At 41.6% G+C, this 21,698-nt stretch overlaps 1 protein-coding gene across 1 annotated transcript in view; it reads right to left on the reverse strand.

The window, feature by feature from the left end:
- Positions 1–21,698, reverse strand: part of LOC311247315 (transient receptor potential cation channel subfamily M member 1-like) — a gene marked incomplete at both ends in the record, with an annotated part of 61,205 nt that overhangs the window by 27,070 nt on the left and 12,437 nt on the right. Inside the window, 10 exons of the mRNA XM_084337672.1 lie at positions 297–476; positions 1,146–1,246; positions 2,737–2,809; positions 8,939–9,062; positions 9,517–9,691; positions 10,160–10,331; positions 11,266–11,390; positions 15,706–15,919; positions 16,431–16,632; positions 17,967–18,043. Coding sequence (XP_084193798.1) covers positions 297–476; positions 1,146–1,246; positions 2,737–2,809; positions 8,939–9,062; positions 9,517–9,691; positions 10,160–10,331; positions 11,266–11,390; positions 15,706–15,919; positions 16,431–16,632; positions 17,967–18,043 — 1,443 coding nt within the window. The remainder of the gene's footprint in view (positions 1–296; positions 477–1,145; positions 1,247–2,736; positions 2,810–8,938; positions 9,063–9,516; positions 9,692–10,159; positions 10,332–11,265; positions 11,391–15,705; positions 15,920–16,430; positions 16,633–17,966; positions 18,044–21,698) is intronic.

The raw sequence follows: 21,698 nt of genomic DNA on the forward strand, positions 1-21,698 counted from the left end.
ATGTATGATAACCTTTTTTTTTATCACCTTAGGTTGATGCCTTTTTTTAACATATTGGCCAGGGACTACAGATGGAATCTAGCTTTCTGGCCAAATCTGGTGCATTTACATTTATTGTTGATTAATATGCACTGTCCCTTTAGCAAATAAACTTAAACTTAAACTCTATAAGAGTCAAATATACATTGTGATTTATCAAAATCGCAAGTTTGATTGAAATGTGAGCCTGCTTCGTGTTCATTCAAATATTCAGATGTTTTGAAAATATTTGTGTTGAGGTGTTTCCAGTCGTATACCCAGTTGAGCAGCTCTAGCTTCCTGGGGTCTGTCTCTACGGGAGGCTCAGGTTTGGCTTTGCCCCCTTTGCCCTTCTTCCCCCTGGCCTTGCCTTTCCCCATGCCTCCTCCTCTGGGCGCGGCCACCGGGCTTTTGGGACGATCGTGAGAGGTTGCGTTGGCGGGCAGGGAACTCGCAGGCTAAGAGACACCATGGGAGACAGAGCAAAACCCAAACGTGAAAATGCGCAACATGTACAGACGGCCACTTAAAGGCCCGATGAAAGCAAAATAGATGTTTGTAATTTCCTGGAAAAACCAAATAAAATTGAAAAACATCCAGCACACGGGGGTATATACAATTTTTGCATCCAATTAAATGCTTTCTAGAATTACATTTACAGCACATTGTAACTGAGCTAGCACTCTGCCTCTTTGACTAAATTGAACAAATGTTCAATGTTGGCTTGCTAGCTAACGTTACTATGTTGCTAACATTAGCTTGTTAGATGGGTCGAACGTAATGCACATTCAGCACTATTGGCTACTATAAATGCCAATCAATATGCATGACAAGTCCCTAATTAGCATTCTGTTTTTACAGGAAACACATAAATATGTGGAATCAAATAGCATTCTGCTAGCCGTTTCATGGGGACTTTAATCATCTAGTAGCATGTGTTGAATTGGGGTGAAATCAACACCTAATTCCTATAAGCGGACGTAACGTAACAATTGCACAGTATCACAGTTGTGGTTTTATGACAGGTTGACATGAAGAATCTACAGGAAATAGATGTTGCTGTATAAGCCTTGCAGTTATTTTCATATAGTTTATGACAAGTGTAGATCTTGTTCCCACAGACTCACAGGCCAGTGATGTCCATAGACGAAGATCTGACTGCGAGCTATGTCCACTCTGTTCCATGCCAGGGCAAGGCTCAGCTGGTCAGGGGCTGAGGCGTTTGTCCCTAAGATAAAACATACATATAATTAGATCTTTCACTATTAGCTTTCCCTTTTACCTTCAGGTTTTCCTGAACTAAAAGATGCTGTAAGTGGAATAATTTTTGCTCAGTTTTTCTGACTTTTTGCAACCGGCACTTTGGCGACCCCTAGTGGCTCGGGTGTTGAAGACTTATTTGTTGCCTGTCGATAGCGACAAAATCCGACAAAATCCGTTCAGCGGTTCTCGAGTTACATGCCGGTATTTGAGGCTTGTGCAAAGTACACGGTATTGCGCAAAATACCACTCCCGACTCAGGCTGCAGTAGTTCCATCAATCTAGATCCGATCTCGAAAATTATTGTGGATCATTGTAGCCAATGAGTGTGGCTTCCAATGATACCCCATGTGGGGATGTGTGAATCAGGGATCTAGGTGAACAACTAAATTCTTTAACAGGAAGCCAAATGAATTGAAGTCTATGAGAAAACTGAGTTTTTCTTTGTACACAGTTTACCAAAATCACTCCTAATCACAAATTTCTGAATGGATCTTTATGAAATTTGGATATGTACTACATAAGGCTTCAGGCTATGGCTCCATCTGGATTTGTAAGCCATACCACCTTCTGGGGAAATACTACCTCTGGACTACTAACTACGACAGAAAAACTTGAGTAACAAGTGCTTTTACAACTCAAGTTCAGACCTATGTTACTCTATTATGTTAGCACTAAAAGTGAACATTTTCAGAATGTCATCTTTCAAAAGAGACCAGGCTCATGCATGTGCTATAAGTATAAAGTATGTTGTTTTGATTTGCAAAAAAAGTATGCAGTCCTCAAAAACGAAAACGAAAATGGCCAGGAGACTCATTGCAGGTTAAATGACTTCGGGTCATTGAGAAGCGCTATGTAAATAAAATGAATTATTATTTATTATTATTAAATAAGTGTTAAGTAGCTCTACATTCCGACAGCCATCAGTGATAGAGTGTTTGGTCGGTAACATGTGTCTCCCAGTCCCTCCGCTTTACAACAGACAATACATTTTCCCACTTTATCCAATATTATCCGATATTTGTACTTATTACCATTCATCTTAAAACAAATGTACTTGTTTCAAGCGCATATCTGCTTAAACTAGTTTTTATTTCTTATTTTTCCATTCCAGAACATGTATTTTGTGTTTACTGCAGAGAGGAGGGACTGGGAGACCCATGTTACTGACCAAACGTTCTGTATCTGTGATAGTCTGAATGTAGAGCTATTAACACGTAGACCACTTTTATATATATATATACCACCTACAGCTCCTTTAAATTAATAGAGCCACCCTTGAGTACAAAATATAGTTCAAAATAAGTAAGTGTGCAGTTGCACTAGAGCAGTGCCATTTACTAGTGTGATCTTATGCAATGCTTGTACTGTAGGCCTACTGGCTACTGTAGCTATTTGTGAGTCTTTGAATGTGGCCTTCATCACACATACAGAAGAGTAAATGTTTCTTCTATTTACCTTTCAGTAAAGCAGTCAATATGGACATCTCAATGTCCTGCTGTCCCTCTGAGCCCATGCGGAACACTGTGATCTACATGATAGAAATACCAGTTGATTTGCAAGTAAAGCCTTATTTTCCTAATATGAATCAGATGCCTCTTAGCAGACCTTTGCTGTTTGCTCTTAAAAAGAACCTACACACTACACACTCTACACACCCTACACCCTACACACCCTACACCCTACACACCCTACACCCTACACACCCTACACACTCTACACACTCTACACACTCTACACACCCTACACACTCTACACACCCTACACCCTACACACCCTACACCCTACACACTCTACACACCCTACACACTCTACACACCCTACACCCTACACACTCTACACACCCTACACACTCTACACACCCTACACCCTACACACCCTACACCCTACACACTCTACACACTCTACACACCCTACACCCTACACTCTACACACCCTACACTCTACACACCCTACACTCTACACACCCTACACTCTACACACCCTACACACTCTACACACCCTACACTCTACACACCCTACACTCTACACACTCTACACACTCTACACACCCTACACTCTACACACCCTACACTCTACACACCCTACACACACTACACACTCTACACACTCTACACACCCTACACTCTACACACCCTACACTCTACACACTCTACACACTCTACACACCCTACACTCTACACACCCTACACTCTACACACCCTACACACACTACACACTCTACACACTCTACACACCCTACACTCTAGTCTACACCCTACACACTCTACACACCCTACACTCTAGTCTACACCCTACACACTCTACACACCCTACACACACTACACACCCTACACTCTACACACCCTACACACTCTACACACCCTACACTCTACACACCCTACACACCCTACACTCTACACACCCTACACTCTACACACTCTACACACCCTACACTCTACACACTCTACACACTAGTCTACACACTCTACACACCCTACTCTCTACACACCCTACACACCCTACACTCTACACACCCTACACTCTACACACTAGTCTACACACTCTACACACCCTACACTCTACACACCCTACACTCTCTACACACTCTACACACTCTACACACTCTACACACTCTACACACTCTACACACTCTACACACTCTACACTCTACACACTCTACACACTACACACTCTACACACTCTACACTCTACACACCCTACACTCTACACACTCTACACACTCTACACACTCTACACACTCTACACACTACACACTCTACACACTCTACACTCTACACACTCTACACACTCTACACTCTACACACTCTACACACTACACACTCTACACACTCTACACTCTACACACCCTACACTCTACACACTCTACACACCCTACACTCTACACACTCTACACACTCTACACACCCTACACACTCTACACACTCTACACTCTACACACCCTACACTCTACACACCCTACACACTCTACACACTCTACACACCCTACACACACTACACACCCTACACTCTACACACTCTACACACCCTACACACTCTACACACACTACACACCCTACACTCTACACACTCTACACACCCTACACACTCTACACACACTACACACTCTACACACTCTACACACCCTACACCCTACACACTCTACACACCCTACACACTCTACACACACTACACACCCTACACTCTACACACTCTACACACCCTACACACTCTACACACCCTACACACTCTACACACCCTACACACCCTACACACCCTACACTCTACACACCCTACACTATACACACCCTACACTCTACACACCCTACACTCTACACACCCTACACTATACACACCCTACACTCTACACACCCTACACACTACACACCCTACACTCTACACACTCTACACACACTACACACCCTACACCCTACACACTCTACACACCCTACACACTCTACACACACTACACACCCTACACTCTACACACTCTACACACTCTACACACCCTACACTCTACACACTCTACACACTCTACACACCCTACACACCCTACACTCTACACACCCTACACTCTACACACCCTACACACTCTACACACCCTACACTCTACACACCCTACACACACTACACACCCTACACACTCTACACACCCTACACTCTACACACCCTACACTCTACACACCCTACACACTCTACACACCCTACACTCTACACACTCTACACACTCTACACACTCTACACTCTACACACTCTACACACCCTACACCCTACACACTCTACACACCCTACACACTCTACACACCCTACACCCTACACACTCTACACACCCTACACACTCTACACACCCTACACACTCTACACACCCTACACTCTACACTCTACACACTCTACACACTCTACACACCCTACACTCTCTACACACCCTACACACTCTACACACTCTACACACCCTACACTCTCTACACACCCTACACTCTACACACCCTACACACACTACACACCCTACACACTCTACACACCCTACACTCTACACACCCTACACTCTACACACCCTACACACTCTACACACCCTACACTCTACACACTCTACACACTCTACACACTCTACACTCTACACACTCTACACACCCTACACCCTACACACTCTACACACCCTACACACTCTACACACCCTACACTCTACACACCCTACACTCTACACACCCTACACTCTCTACACACCCTACACTCTACACACCCTACACTCTCCACACCCTACACACTCTACACACTCTACACACCCTACACTCTCTACACACCCTATACTCTACACACCCTACACACTCTACACACCCTACACTCTCTACACACCCTACACTCTACACACCCTACACTCTCCACACCCTACACACTCTACACACTCTACACACCCTACACTCTCTACACACCCTACACACTCTACACACCCTACACTCTCTACACACCCTACACTCTACACACCCTATACTCTACACACCCTACACTCTCTACACACCCTACACTCTACACACCCTATACTCTACACACCCTACACCCTACACACTCTACACACCCTACACACTCTACACACCCTACACCCTACACACCCTACACTCTACACACCCTACACACTCTACACACCCTACACACTCTACACACCCTACACCCTACACACCCTACACTCTCTACACACCCTATACTCTACACACCCTACAACACACTACACACACTACACACCCTATACACTCTACAGTACACACCCTACACATTCTATTTATTCATAGGCGAGTGAGGCTGTATGGAATATTTCTAAGACTGTATGGAGTGAGCAGCCAGATCATGCTGATCATCCTATTAGATATGGAATTACAGCAGGGTTTGGCACAGACAGAACATGAGCCCATGCAGAGGCTGCACGAGCAGGCAGTCAGGAAACAAGCAACACAACTCCTCAACATCCTCTCCTCTCTGAACCTCTGCCATCAGGAGGAAGTCTCTGTGTGCCAAAGTGCAAATCAAACTATCGTTTGTTCCAGCCTCCGTCAAGCTGCTGAACTCTTAATGCTAAATATTCGTGCCATACAGCCGTGTGCAATAAAACAAGCACTTTAGCACTTAGCATTTAAATTCTTACAGTTTCGGTTTAAGCCGTCGTGTTGTCGATGTAAAATGTACAGTCAAACGTCCCTTTTATGTTTTTAAGATGTTTTCATGCGAAGCGACTGTTTAGCATCGTGTTAAACGCTTCCCGTGTTTTTATGATGCTGTTTATGGGCGAGCAGCGGACTGTAGCGTTGCAGCCTGAGACAGATCCCCCCGCAGGGACAATAAAGTTGACTCTACTCTCCTCTAACCACATTGCTGAACAGCTCAAGGCTAACAACCCTTTAATTCACCATGACTGTCTCACTTGTTGGCTGGACCGTTTTAAATCTAATAAACCAGCACGGCCGTCACATGGCTATGTCTAATAGCCCGGATAATGCCACAGTGTTTACTGGTACACACACTCACAACAAGGCTGCGTTTCAGACATTTCTCAGATGATCACACGACCCGTGGAGTGATAATGAGCTAACGTTACCTCCAGGGGCGGATTTAGGATTGTAGGAGATCCGGGGCTTAGCCCAGATGGGCCCCCCCCTTTTTTTTTTTTTTTTTTTTTTTTTTTACTTTTTACTTTTTTTTTTTTTTTTTTTTTTTTGGCAGGCAATGGGTGGTTTGGAGGGGTTCAGGCACGACCCCCTCCACGACAGATTTTTTTGAATTTAATGAACCTGTACGTGCAATTTCCTGCAATATAGAGCCTTCAATCTTGACCAATAAAGCTGCTCTTTTCACTATAAAACTCAGTTAACCATAACGTAGTTATGGTTAGATTTATATATTGGGGGGGGGATATATCATATTTTCCATATAATCAAAAAGTGGTGGAGCAAGATTATACCTTTGCTCCCCCAAGTTCAATAGTGGGAGAGCAGAGATGCTCCGAATGCTCTTATGGCCAGGCGTCTATGATTCACTGATACAAAGTAAAATAGTGCAGTGCAATAAAATAGTTAGTAAAATAGAATAAAATAATGCAATAGTGCATTGCAATAAAATAGTTATCATCGTATTTAATCGGGAGGCCGGTAAGGAGTGCATTACAGTAGTCGAGTTGGCTTGAGATAAAGGCATGGATCTGGTTTTCAGCGTCCTTTTGATTTATAAATGGCCGTACTTTAGCTATGTTTCTAAGGTGGAAGAATTAAGTTTTTGTCAACTTGTTGATTGTGATTTAAAGCTTAGGTCTGAGTCTACCATAACACCAAGACTTAACTCACTCAAATACAGTTAGCAGCTGGATAGACCACAGATGGAAATTAGCTTCTGCTAAATCTGGTGCAAACATATTTTCATGTAACAATGATGAATTGTAAAAAAAAAAAAAAAAAAAAAAAAAAAAAAAAAAAATTAATTTTTTTTTAATTTTTTTTAATTTTTTTTTAAATAGATTCGGGGCTTTTCAGAATACATCCGGGGCTTGAGCCCAGGTAGCCACCCCCTAGCTCCGCCCCTGGTTACCTCGTGCAGTTCCATCACCAGGCCCTGTGTGGAAGAATCTGTTTGACCTTTACTACCATTTTATTACTGATACAAAAATGTCCCAACTCACAATGGAGCCGGGGGGATTATTTTTTCCTGTGTATGAATCAATCTGAGTGAAAAGGGTTGATTATAAGTGGATCCAGTTCAGCAATGTAAATCTAGAGAATGCAGTACTGCACGTGATTTCCAGCTGTTGGGGGGGGGGGGGGGGGGGGATGCAGTGGATTGTGGGATTAGATAAACACGGGGGTTGTGTAGACAATCCCCCGTTAATCTGTAAAGTTTACTCTGTGTGCGTCGATTCCGAGCCAGCTATCACTGTGAATGAAGGTATGCGACATCATTACTCTACATTAAATGGTAAATGGCTGCATTTATATAGCGCTTTTATCCAAAGCGCTTTACAATTTGTTCCTCACATTTTACCCATTCACTCACACACCGATGGCAGAGGCAACCATGCATGCAAGGTGCCAACCTGCTCATCAGGTAAGTGTATTGCTCAAGGACACTTCGACACGCTGCCCGGGAGGAGCGGGAATCGAACCGGGAACCTCCGGATTACCAGACGACTGCTCTACCTCCTGAGCCACTGTCGCCCCCCACATTACTACAAACGACGCGGTCGTTTTAAAACGATGCTCTAACCTTCTTGAGGAGCTATGCAGGGTGAGGCATGATGAATGAACATTGGGAGAGTTGTTTGATGGAAATCGTGTGATGGACAGACAATGAGACACAAATGACAATGCAAGACGTGAAAGAACAATGTGGCTTTATTGATACATTGGTGGAAAAAAACAAATGCACTCAAATTTCAGAAACATATGACCATCATAGAAATGTATTTCAAGGCATGACATTTAATATATGAATAATATTTATAATCATATATATAATAATATAATAATAATAATAATAATAATAATAATAATAATATAATAATCATGTATGAAAAATTTAGCAATTATTGGTTTTCTTTCTACATGTGTCTGCAACGCATACTGTTGGCGATAGAGATACTAATATTTATATTATAGATACTATAATATTATGTGACTGTGCCTTGGTTTACTCCTCCTCTACCTACCAGAGCCTTCTTCTTCAAACACTCCATGACCATGAGGTAGATCTGTTGGGCCTGACTGCGGCCATAGTTGAAGGTCTTCTGGATGGTGACCAGGAGCTGGTCTCTGACACTGTCACTCACCGACCTGTTGGAACACAAAACAACATAACACTGTAAGAGGAATACACACACAAACACCCAGTGGTTAGGGCTTGGCTAAACGTGACACACATATGCTGTCTGATGGACACTTTTCATTCTAAATGGATGAATCAAAGAAAATGCCTGCTCAAAATGCTATGCTTTGATTTCCACTTATTTTATGTGATTTTAATTATGTGATGTCTCAACACAATAAATACATTTATACATTTATACATACATTTATTCATTTATTTATTTATTTATTTATACATTTATTTTGGTCAAATTGGATCAAACTCGTGTCACAAACACGTGTCAGAAACGTGTGTTTTCTTCTATTAAAGAAAGTGATGTCAACATGGAATGAAAGCGCAAAAAGCAAATGCTTTGGCACAGAGCTCCATCTGACTGGCGATCCGAGACGTCACGGTCCAACAGGCCGGACAGACACTCACCCGTCCTCCTCACAGTATTTGTGTGCGAAGGAGATGATGTCAGAGGCCCTGCCGCTGCCGTCGCACACCACAACGGGGACGGGAGGCTCCTCCCTCAGGCTCTCCAGTACGATGGAGATCACGTTGGGACCACCCTCCAGGATCAGACACACCAGAGGAACCCCCTGACCCAGACCTGGCACGGAAAAGAGACACGACAAGTTGTTCATCACGCGAAAAAAAAAAAACAGAATTCACACTTTCAAAAACACATATCAGAGGAGACGGATCTCTCTGACGTCACAGTGAGGTTGTGTGTTAGGCTTGTTCCTTTGAAGTCAGTGGTGACAGCTGAGCTTCCCTTTGCTGTCCCTGCCTTATCACTAGCTCCAGGCATAGGATGACAAAGGGAAACCCACAGGTCACATAAACACTCCACCGTACGACAGACATACAGTACCACAGGTCCTCCTTCTTGTCTCTAGTGCACAGTTAAACCACAAATAGTTCTGCATTCAACAATGCATTACCACTAAAGAAAAAGTTAACAGGAATATTTGAGACGGGAATCGCTATTCGAAAGACTTCATCACGCAGCAGCATATATATCCGTGTCTGGGTATTGGTCGGAATACAAAGTTTGGACTGATCCTGGGTCACTTACGTGTGTTTATTTTCTGCAGTGAGATGTGCTTCTCCAGCTGGCGGCGAAGCCGGACCTCTGCCCCGTACTTCCCACAGGTGCCGTTGTCAGACAGGATGAAATGTGAGTGGCTGCTGTTGAGGACGGACAGCTTACTGAGAGGAGTGGACATGGTCTGGTAGGGTCTCGTCACCTGTGTGGAGCACAGACAGCTTTATCATACTGTGTACCGTGCTATCGGATTGGTGCAAATTACTGCATGAAATTATTTGATAAATTTTTAAGGACGTGATTGAACTATTCGATGGAACGGAGTGTGGCACGTGCACAAAGGTGCACGTGCCACAAATATTGCGCTTCAAGTATACTATAACAAAAATGCACAAAGTCCTTGAATGGATTTTAATTTACAAGCAAACTAAATGTTCAAAGTAATGAAAAAAAAGGATTTAAATTAATATGTTGGAAACCTTAGATAAGTTCTGCATTTATTCAGCAGACCCAGCACATTACAAACTGTCCCCAGCAGTCTCTGTACCCTCAAATTCACAATCCACCGGTAGTCCTAATGAATGTCTTGAACAGATGAGAGAGGAAACATCTGTTGAAAGCATTCACTAGACGAATGTGAAAGTGGACTCACTTGATGTCATTATCTATGAATTATCTATCCTCATGACTTATGGCTACTGTGACATGGTGGTTGTATAAGTTGATGATGCACACAGTGACTTTGGCTGATGAACTAATTGACTTGATGTTGTACAGCTGTTTCCTAACGATGGTGCCTACAGCTCTAAGGTGTGATCCTGGTGTAACCAACACTCTATGATTGTCTAAAAGAAAATCGTATTTTGTTCCACTGAATTGATATAAATATGATATGATATGATATGTAAACATGGGAAAAACTGAATTGCTATAAGTCAACACAAATAACGAGTACAGTAGTTGCATGTAGATGCTATTGGACTGGGTTATACTGCACATATGTAGGGATCATTAATATATAAAGAGTTTCTTTGGTGTTCTATTCCTGGGTATAGACAAAGCAGATGTGGACAGAGTCAGACGCGGTGAACAGCGATGAATTAATATTGGTTGTGTCAGTTCCTTATGTGACTTACGTCTCTCCCAATGAGATCCTCTTTGTTCTCTATGATCCCCCATGGTGCAATCCCGATGGCAAACACCTTCCCTCTGGACTTTGAAGAGTGGTCTTTCAATGCATCTCCTACATGTCGGATCACTCCTTCATAATACCACGGAGAGGAGAGAAACATTGCTCATGTCACTGGCTTTATATTTGTATTGAGCGGAACCTAATTCCATTAGTAGAGGAGGTGCACTGTGGTGAATGTAAAGTGACTGACGGCAGATGTTAATTAAAAGATAACTTTCTAAAGTGTTTTCTCTCTTTCGTGTGATGTTCAGAGAGTAGTCTGGAAAACATGAATGCATGGTAACTGACACATGAACATTAGCTAACATTAGCTAATGACTGGTATGTCATAAATGTATAGATGTAGCAGTACTGACTATCTGTATGTCATATATGTCCTGATGAATTGAAAATGGGGGACCCTGATGTAAACAAGACGAAAGTCTTTCTCTGGTCTGCATCCCCTTAACAATTGTGTGTATTGAGCTGTACTGTATTGTACCCATTCTGCAATCTGTTAATAAAGTTTTCAATCAATTCAATCAATCAAAGCTAAATCATTAGCTAGGTCACGGGGTTAAGTACAACATGTTTCTTCATTCTTCAACCAGCTACATTAATTTAATGTTATATGAGGATGATTTCTCCTCAACATGTAAACATACCGCAGTTGCCTTTATAGCTATAGTTAATTTCGATTATTTTAGTTGTATGTAATCAAGGACATTTTAACAATAGAATATTGTTTTGCCGTTTTGCTCATTTCTGCCTGTTTGAAAGGGAGTTATATGCTTTGACTGGATGAGAGACTACTCTGCCAGAAAAGGACACTGGACATCTGTTTTTGAGTAATTTCTGATGTCCCTCCACAGCAAACAGGGCAGAGAGTGTTTTGGAGGGGGAACTATACACTATGTTATATAACAGCTGAGCTCAGCTAGTATAACCGAGGGAGAGGAGCTGTGTATGATGAAGGAGGAACACATCCAAGGGCGGTGGAGTAATGTATGGCTCCAATTCATTTAGCAGTGGATTTTCTTCTGCTTGCCCTTTCACCTAGTTCTTAAAGGAGACACATTTTTTTTCCTTTCAACAACTTACTGTATGTCTTTGAGGTAATCTAAACATGTCTTTAAAAAGAGAAACACTGAGATTGTGCTTTTCTAGCAGCCATACCTCTTTGTTTCAGTCATGTACTCAATGGGCTGTTTCTGTGCCTGTAACAAGCGTAAATATGATAATTATCGTACATCTAGCAGTGGTGCAATGTACCATTGAACGAAACTCAGATTAAAATTTCAGACTAGACATTGCAGATAAAATAAGAATCAAGATACAGCAATATCATAGCAAAATCTTGTGAGAAACATATTTTAGGTTCAACTTTAGGTAGAAAGGGAAGATTTATGTGCAAGCCATCTTGTACAGGCTCATTTTATCAAGATATCTTCACGCGCACATAAACGCACGTTATTAACTACAGTGATTGTGGCTGCCATTCTGAATGGTTTGCTTCAAGAGGGAGGGTTCTTGTCACAGCTGAACTGCAGAAAAGGCACAATGCACATATGGAAAATGTTCTCAGTGTTGGGACAACCCCTCATTCTGTAAAAACAATGCAACACACAGGAAAGGGCCATTTTCACAATAGGTCCCCTTTAACACTTTCAGTGCCGGCCATAACGTTGATTAATGTCCTTGAGTGCCATCATCCACTTCAATGATAGCGTTAAAAATGCATAATCTATGTTTTAAATTATGGCTATGTCTCTAATCTGCCCGTCGCTTATCAATGACTTGTTTGCAGTCAACATTGTCGAAACGGATTGTTTTTTAATCGGTTCATATCCTTTTTATAGCATTTAGAAAAGCTATAGTTTTCTGGAAAATAGAAAGATTCCCTCAAACGGCATTTATTGGAATATTCTCGAATACACTAGACACGTTGTCATTTGTCGGCCTATTTATGAATCGTTTTCAAATAAACGCTAGATTATCGATAGTATATGTGTACTTATGCACGCTATAGAAGCGAGCTGAGAAATCGATTACCTCATTTCCTCAACATCACACACACACACACACACACACACATATACACATACGGGACACGCTGTTATTTCAGTGAATACAGCTCTGATTATCCTAAAACTGGTAACATAGACTCCTTACCTTACATTTACATTTACATTTACATTTAGTCATTTAGCTGACGCTTTTATCCAAAGCGACTTACAAGTTCTGTATGACAAGACAGCAAGAAGGGTACAACTCTATCAGCTGAGTAACAATGTTTATCAAAGTGTTGCGTGTTACAGTATAGGTTAGTTTATTAGGACAAGTGCATGACAGAAAGGTTAGTCAGGGTTAGATTTTTAAAATTTTTTTAAAATTTTATTTAAAATTTTTTAAATCTTTTATTATTATCATTTCAGATAATGGTTGAAGAAGTGAGTCTTTAGTCGACGGCGAAAGATTGGACGGGATTCGGCTGTCCTAACTGGGGTGGGTAGTTCATTCCACCATTGTGGGGCAAGGACTGAGAATAGGCGGCTTCACTTTGATGACCCTCCGGGGTCAGATCAGATGTTCTCCAAAAAGATTATTCCAATTCCTGATCGCCATTCCAAATATCGATCGCGTTTATTGATTAATTATTGGCTGCTGTAAATATATATTCCAGGCTGCTTTCCAACTCGCGATCACTTCCATGTTCATCAGATCCCTCGCCAGCACAGTGGAGCCAGTAGGCTCCCCCCCACACAGATCCACCAGTCTATCGAATGGCCTGCAATTACACAGGGATAGACGATAGGGGGCGGTATTTTCCCATCTGAGCTCCTAGAGGGGCTGCTGTACCAAAGGGAGACTCGGTTGATGAAATATGAATTCAGATCGCTAATAAAAAAATCAAACGACAATTCGCGTCGTCGGCACTCAACGGGGGGCATGAAAAGACGACATAACATGTCGCTGGCACTCAAAGTGTTAAGCTATAGGCTACTAAAAAAAACATGAACAAGGCTTTTAGTACTGAGGGGTCATTGATGTTGTCAGATACATGATTCACATCAGCAATGTAGCCTATATACAGTACACCTCTACAGTGGTGAATCCTCATGGAAGCCAACGGAAGCCAGGCCTCCCTATAAAAATATGAATTAAATTATTATTATTTTTTTTAAATGTCTCCCTCTTCTCCTTCTCACTCTCTCTAACACACTGTCAGACTCACTGCAGCAGAGGAGACTGGAGAGGAGGCAGGGGGGAGGTGTCTTTCTCCAGCCTCCCCATGTATGTGGACTCCAAAACCAATACTAGCCAATTAGATTCGAGCTGACTAAAGCCCTGCCCACACCTTAAGTAGTCTGGCCTCCCCTCTGCACATTTGAACATTTTATTAACCCGTGACTGCTCCCACGGGCCGAATATTGCCCCGATCCTCGCAAGATTAAATCCACGGGTACCTCTCGGCGTGCTGAAGCTTTTCCTAAATCACTTTCATCATCGAAAACGAGGGGAAAATGTCGGCTTGCGACCCTGAAAATGTCGCGTGATTTTAAAAACACTGTATTAAGTGAGCCTATTATGGGCTCCACGCGAGCTTTCTTTCGTGGGAACATCTGGGCGTCCCACAACTTTTACTCATTCACATGTAGCCCCGAAAATGCTTAGAAAAGGAAAGCCAAAAGCGTGGAATAAACTCGCAGAAACGGAAAAGTGTCCCACGGGCGCGCCGTGATTCTGATCCGCGTGAAAATATTCACGGCCATAGAGGAGACCGTGGGACACCTTTTTGCAACCGAATATGTGTCTCGAATTTGCTCCGACGCGGCGCGCAAAATCGTGCAAGGAAAAATCTGACCAAAAATGAACCAATGCTCCAGCAGTATTAATGACCCTGATGTAAACAAGACAAACGTCTTTCTCTGGTCTGCATCCCCTTATAAAATTGTGTGTATTTCATTTATTTGCATTTATTATAAATTTGTTGGACCTTATGGTGTTCTTGTTCTGTTCTTGACTTATTGTTATGTTTTCTTCTTGACTTGTTTAAAGAAGACCTGTACGGCCCATGGGGACATTAACGTGTGTTGTCGGGCCTTATAAATAAATAAATTTGATTTGATTTGATTTGATTTGATTTGTATTGAGCCGTACTGTATTGTACCCATTCTGCAATCTGTTAAATAAATAAAAATAAAGTTTGACTGGCCGCTGAGCCATACTGTAGTGTACATGGTGACTGCTTGACTTAAAAAAAGAAGAAAAAAAAAATTAATAAAAATATTTAATAGTTTTCTTTTTAATAATTTTTTTTGGCATCCCCTGTGTACATCTCAGACGAGCACAGGTTTATTCACGATGCACACCTGACACCAGTGAGACTAGCAAAGCCATTTACCAGTGCTGACTCCCCCGGTGAAGATCCACGCTCCGGTGGTGACGGCGGCTTTGATCAGGCCCTTCCCGAACACCTGCTTGAGCTTCGGCTGCAGGTCAAAGTTCTGCAGGCCACCGTGGACAGAGATGAGCAGGGTGGGCAGCTCCAGCTGCCACTCCTTCACCATCAGGTGCAGCAGGTTGTCTGGCTTGGAGTCGTAGGAGACCCGGATGTACTGTGGTGGTGGTGGAGGAAGAGGAGGAGGTGGACGTCGTGTTAGGAGAGCAACATTGTTGAGAAAATACAAAAGGAAGGAGTTAGAAGCTGACATTTTGGATAATATCACAACATACTACCTAAACTGGGAGCATTTGAACATGACACTCGTCATATTCCTTTGCACAATACTGCACAATTGCACTGTATTTTTGTTCTAATTTAGAGTGTATATCTGAATTGTACAGCCCTGTCCTATGTTATATTCTATTGTATTCTTATTCTAATTTAGTTTATATATTCCATTTAAATTTAATTCTACTTGAATTGTTTTTTAATGTTTATGCACCAAATGACCAAGACAAATTCCTTGTATGTGCAAGCTTACTTGGCAATAAAGACATTTCTGATTCTGATTCTGATTCTAAAAAAGAGATGTGAGACAAGAAATATAACAAAATCAAGTAATCAATGAGTGTACAGCGAAAGTCACTAAGCTTTCGTTTCTGTAGTCGAAGTGAGTTTAGTACCATGGCCTTGTTTGCATGTCCGCCTCCCTGGAACTCAATGATCCCGTAGGTGTCAGTCGGGGTGACCTGCGTGTGTTTCACGACAGACCAGCGCTCCTGGGGAACATCCACCTGGACGATCTGGTTGCCCTCCTCTGCTGCTCTGGTGGTGGCCCCGGGGAGGATGGCCACATGCTGGGTCACCAGCTGACCACAACTGCATCTATAGGAGGGAAGCACCATAATGCAGAACCATAATGCTTCTTCATGCTGGTTCCCTCTGGCAATAAGTATCCATCCAAGTATTCAATAGATAAATGTTTATAATTTCCCTACTCAATCACCTATAGGCTGTTATAATATAGTTTATGCATGTGGAATAGAAATTAAATATATAACCAAAAAGCCATCTCTGGTAACCAATGAGTCTATGTTCAAGATGGATGCAAACAGCAACTGACTGGATGACGAACATCGCTCGCCTGCTAGCAGCTGGTGCTTTTGATGCATGCTGAACACAGTTCATGTTCATCCTTGTTAATAAGGCTTGGGCTTTCATGCCAAACTTTCTGAGGGATTTCATTCCCATTAGCCTGTGCCATAGATATAATTTGTTTCTGCATGTGTTTATGTGGGAGTAGATCTTTCTCTTGGTTCTCTAGCACTCTCTAGCTCTAACTAGGCCGGTGAAAGGCCGGTGAAGTCGTTTTGATATTAGATATTCACATCTTCAATACCCCATTACATGTGGGGAAGTCTTTATTTTCATATTCAGGGTAGGGTGGATAACAATCAGCAACATTTATATATATATATATATATATATATATATATATATATATATATATATATATATATATATATATATATATATTTGATCACCTAAAACTAGAGTTCTAAAACTAGTGCTGGTGTAATTATAGATATCCTCCAATCAGCAGCAATTACTTTCTAACGTTTCTGCTCCCTTTTCTAAGGAAAGTGAAACTGTTTCATAGCTTTCCTTAAAAATTGCAGCAAATATTTGAGAAAGTAATTTCCACTGATTGGAGGGAGGGCACCTATAATTGAATCAGCATTGGTTTTGGATCTCTTACTCATTTAAATTGAATGCTATTGAATTGCAATGGTAATGTATGAGCTGTTAATATTTAAAATGTTTTTAGCCAAAATTGGATAAAGTAATTGTCACTGTTCTGAGGGGGGGATCCAAATCAAATGTATTGTATACCTCTTGATCCTTACTTGAATTTACTTGAATTATCTTGAATATGAAAATAAAGACTTTAACTTCCCCACATGCAAAGGGACAGAGGGGTTGAAGAAGAAGAAAAATAAATAAATAACCTTCTTACTGTCTTATACTATCATGCACTCTTCCTACTATACTAATGTCTTTACTACTATGCACTCAACACTGCAGCACCCAAGTTTCAGCACTGTTTGATGAAGAGTTGTAAGAGTTATACCCTTCCTGCTGACTTGTTATACAGAACTTGTAAGTCGCTTTGGATGCAAGCGTCCAATCATATCCAGAATTAGAAACATCTACGCTACCTGCTTGGGTCCTTGCTGGGAATAATCTGGATACATTCCCTTTTCTGAAATGTCCTCTCGATCCATACTCTCTGAACCTGCAAGTGAAAAAAAAAACACAAAAATGCAGTTAGTAATTGTGATATCCGGCAAAAGTCATAATCCTAATATAATCCTGGTATCTTGGCAACAAAATAATGGTGTTGGACCATTATGATCATGATTGTATGAGTGATTACATCGATGTGTATCCAGCACCATCTGTTCTCTCCATGCCTTTAGACCTCACGCTAACACATGAATGTGTGCCTAATTACTATGAGAATGCTGCTTTACAGTACATTACACAAGTACTACATTTCTCTGTACTTTATGCAACAAATCCTCTTACTGTATGTGGAATCTGTTCCTAATCCGGCATAAATGCTCAAAGAACAAGGGGAAATTGTTCAGTGTGTGTGTGTATCTATGCATGTATGTACACACACACACACACACACACACACACACACACACACACACACACACACACACACACACACACACACACACACACACACATGCAACATACATGTAAAGCCATATACTGTACTTCTAATGACTTTGTGTTATTAAGCCGTAGTGATTACTCTACAGTGGACGCATTAGTCATAGGTTCGAACAGCACTTTGGAAAATATATTCACTTTGGCTGTGGTGGATTAAACTCATGTCTCAATAACTATTCGTCACATGATCTGTTCATTTATACTGTATATCCCATAGGAAGACTAGCTGTTGCTTCAGTGACAGCGAATGGGAATCATAATAAACATAAACCTCATATTCACAATTTTCGATTTTCATGTGTTATGACAGACTCTCAGGTTTGATTTGTTAGAATTATACAGCTGGTTTAGATGAAATGGTTTGATGTTAAAGCATCAATGTGAAACATGCTTCATTCAGCTACAGTTTCATTTTATCTTGTGTTAAATGTTGGAACAGATCGTTATGATCATCTCTTTCACTATCGTCTTTCCCTTGCAGGAAATTAACCCAAATATAGCCGATTCTCATTTAGAATGTTCGCCATTTTGTATTTGTGCCACAATAAGTATAATGTCCCAGTGACTCTCCATTTCATTGCTAATTTGAATTCACCACAAAGACATTTGAAATGAAACATTAAAATCTGTAGGACTTTCACTTCTGCAAATGTATAGCATGTTGAGGCAGCAGTAGCAGGAAGGTTAAAGTGGCATCTTCAGGTTGATGGTTCAAATGGCTGGGAAACCTGGAAAGTGAAATGAGCATCACTTTCTCTAACCTAAACTGCTGTTGAAGGGCCTTTGAGCAAGGCACTTCACCCCCAACTTTACCAGTGGAGCTGTTAAGCGGCCGAGGGTACGACTGCCCCACAGGTCGTTGCTGTAAACTAAAGGTGTTCTCAATCCACTTATGTAAAGAGTGGAGGTAAAGAGACAGTTAAGAGTTGCATGGTTTCTATAATGTATTAGGCAAATCGTGCAAAATAATCTGCACAATTCTTAGAAGAAATGCTGCATCCTTCCGTAATTGTTCTGAAGCGGTAATTAATTTAAACATCACTGGAGTTCGAATGTACTTGGCATGCACCTGACTGGAAAAAGCTGATTCTGAGTCTGTTTGTAGAAGTGCTGTAGTTTCAGACTTAATCTTTCAATTGGAGGGTGGTTCTGTATAAAACCCTACTCCGTCCCAATCCTAAATCTTACAAAACTTCCACAAACTTCTTTTTAGAATGTCCAAGAAATCTTCGTGAAACACCATCAATCGAGAAATAAAGAAAGATGAAGCAACACCAAAGTACACAGACCCAGAGAGATGCATATGGAATATAACTCACCTTCTCCAAAAGTCCCAAGTGGAGCAGAGAGAGCAGAGGAGCTGAGGAGAGGAGGCACCGCGCTCTGCTCCCTACTAGACCTCCGAGCCCAGTGATGCCCACAAGATATGAAACTACTTCACTTTATGCAGCAGGGCTCATATGATGGCAGACCATGTGAGCCAGCTCTTTGTTCGGGCCAGTCTTATGACTCCGGTTCAAGGTAATCCTTTTGGGAGTCCCATGACCCATCTACTTGCACACTGGGTATTTTCATCCTTGGTTGGAACGAGGCACAACAAATCTACTTTGAGATCCAGTCCCCCCTCCTACCACCCATCCTACACCCCCCCCCCCCCACACACACACACACTAACCCCCTCTTCTCTAATCTCATAGCGAGAACTTTCTCCTCTCATCATTTCTACACGTTGCATTCCCCCTAACCAGTGATGGACATTATAGTAAGTATGGATGGGAAAGAGGGAGTAAATACACAGGAGATAAGAGAGAAAAGAGAAAACGTGGTAACAAAAGCCCAGTTCATGTGTTTTATTCCTGATTGTCACACACCCTACTGCTCCTGTGTGAACTCTATTTGCATAATTGGGAGAATTGGACACTGGGCTGCGTTGAAATACTTTTTCTTTGTGTGAAGAATTGACAGAGCGTTATTTGGAGACAAGGTCTGTCTATATTTGGTCTGTCTATGGCTGTTGGTAAACATATTTTCAACTCCTTTGTGGGGACAAATCTGTCATGTCTAGTTTGGACAATCCATGGCCTTGTGGGACCTCGGGGGATTCGTCATCATTTGTAAGAAGTTATTCTTAAAAATAGTAAACACAGTAGTACTCTGTTATTAGGGAGAGTCAACGAGGTTGTACACTTATCTATAGCATACAACAAAGCATATTTACGGCATATTTCATACCTAAAGCTAACCACAAGTAGTGTATACAAAACGACAAAAACACAAAATTATGTTTTTAGTTCAAGTTTGCTATGAACAGGATAAATCTGCATTTTGCTATAATGCCCTTCTAGCTCATGGAATTAACTCCCAACAGTCCTTGACGCTTGAGATTCTCCCCTCTGTTGCAGAGTTTATACAGTAAAACCTTGATCACCAACCTTTGTCAATCAAGTTGTACGTGTTTTAATTGATTGTTATCCTTACTTGTCTAATTGTTATGATTGTATATGTTGTGTGATTTTATTTTATTTTTTAACTTAACTCTGTATGTTTTGCTTAACTCTATAATGTACACTTGACGCTATACTGTAAATGAGGGAAACCTCAGTTGCCTTTCGAGTTTAAAGGTTTGAAAATAAATGAAATATATAGTTTGAGTGAAAACTAAGAAAGGAATTGTGTTAGCAGTAAAGCAGGGTAACCAGGGCAACCATGTGACGGCCTCCACGTGCTTCTCGCCATACGGCCCCCAGGCCCTGAGCAGCAGGTCAGACCTATTAGGGCTTTACTTCAAGGCCTTATCCGTCGCATTTAAAACGGAAATCCTGGGAACAAGGAGTCATTTTGTTAGGCGCTATTGTAATCAACTACGGTTTGTCAGCAGCTTAGGTTTTTCCTTAAGCAAATCAACATGACCAACACGCAACTATAAAATAAGCAACTTTTTTCCCCCTCTCCCTGCAGCGTTCAAAAGCTTTTTGGCTTATTATCAGGCCAGATTAAACAGACTATCGAGAGCAGGAAAACAATAAACAAGGGAATCGCAAACTGAACTAGAACAAATTAGGAGGGGGATTGGCCTTTTTGTGGATTTAGGAATTAAAAAGAGATTATTAGCGCTTAGAAGGCAACAAAATGTTTTGACAATGAGCAGTTCAATTACATTCTTTGTAAAAAAACGATGACAATAAGCGCTGTGACTGTGCAGAAAC

This window comes from Notolepis coatsorum (genome assembly GCF_963971535.1).
Source record: "Notolepis coatsorum genome assembly, chromosome: 20".
NCBI classification, from domain to species: domain Eukaryota; kingdom Metazoa; phylum Chordata; class Actinopteri; order Aulopiformes; family Paralepididae; genus Notolepis; species Notolepis coatsorum.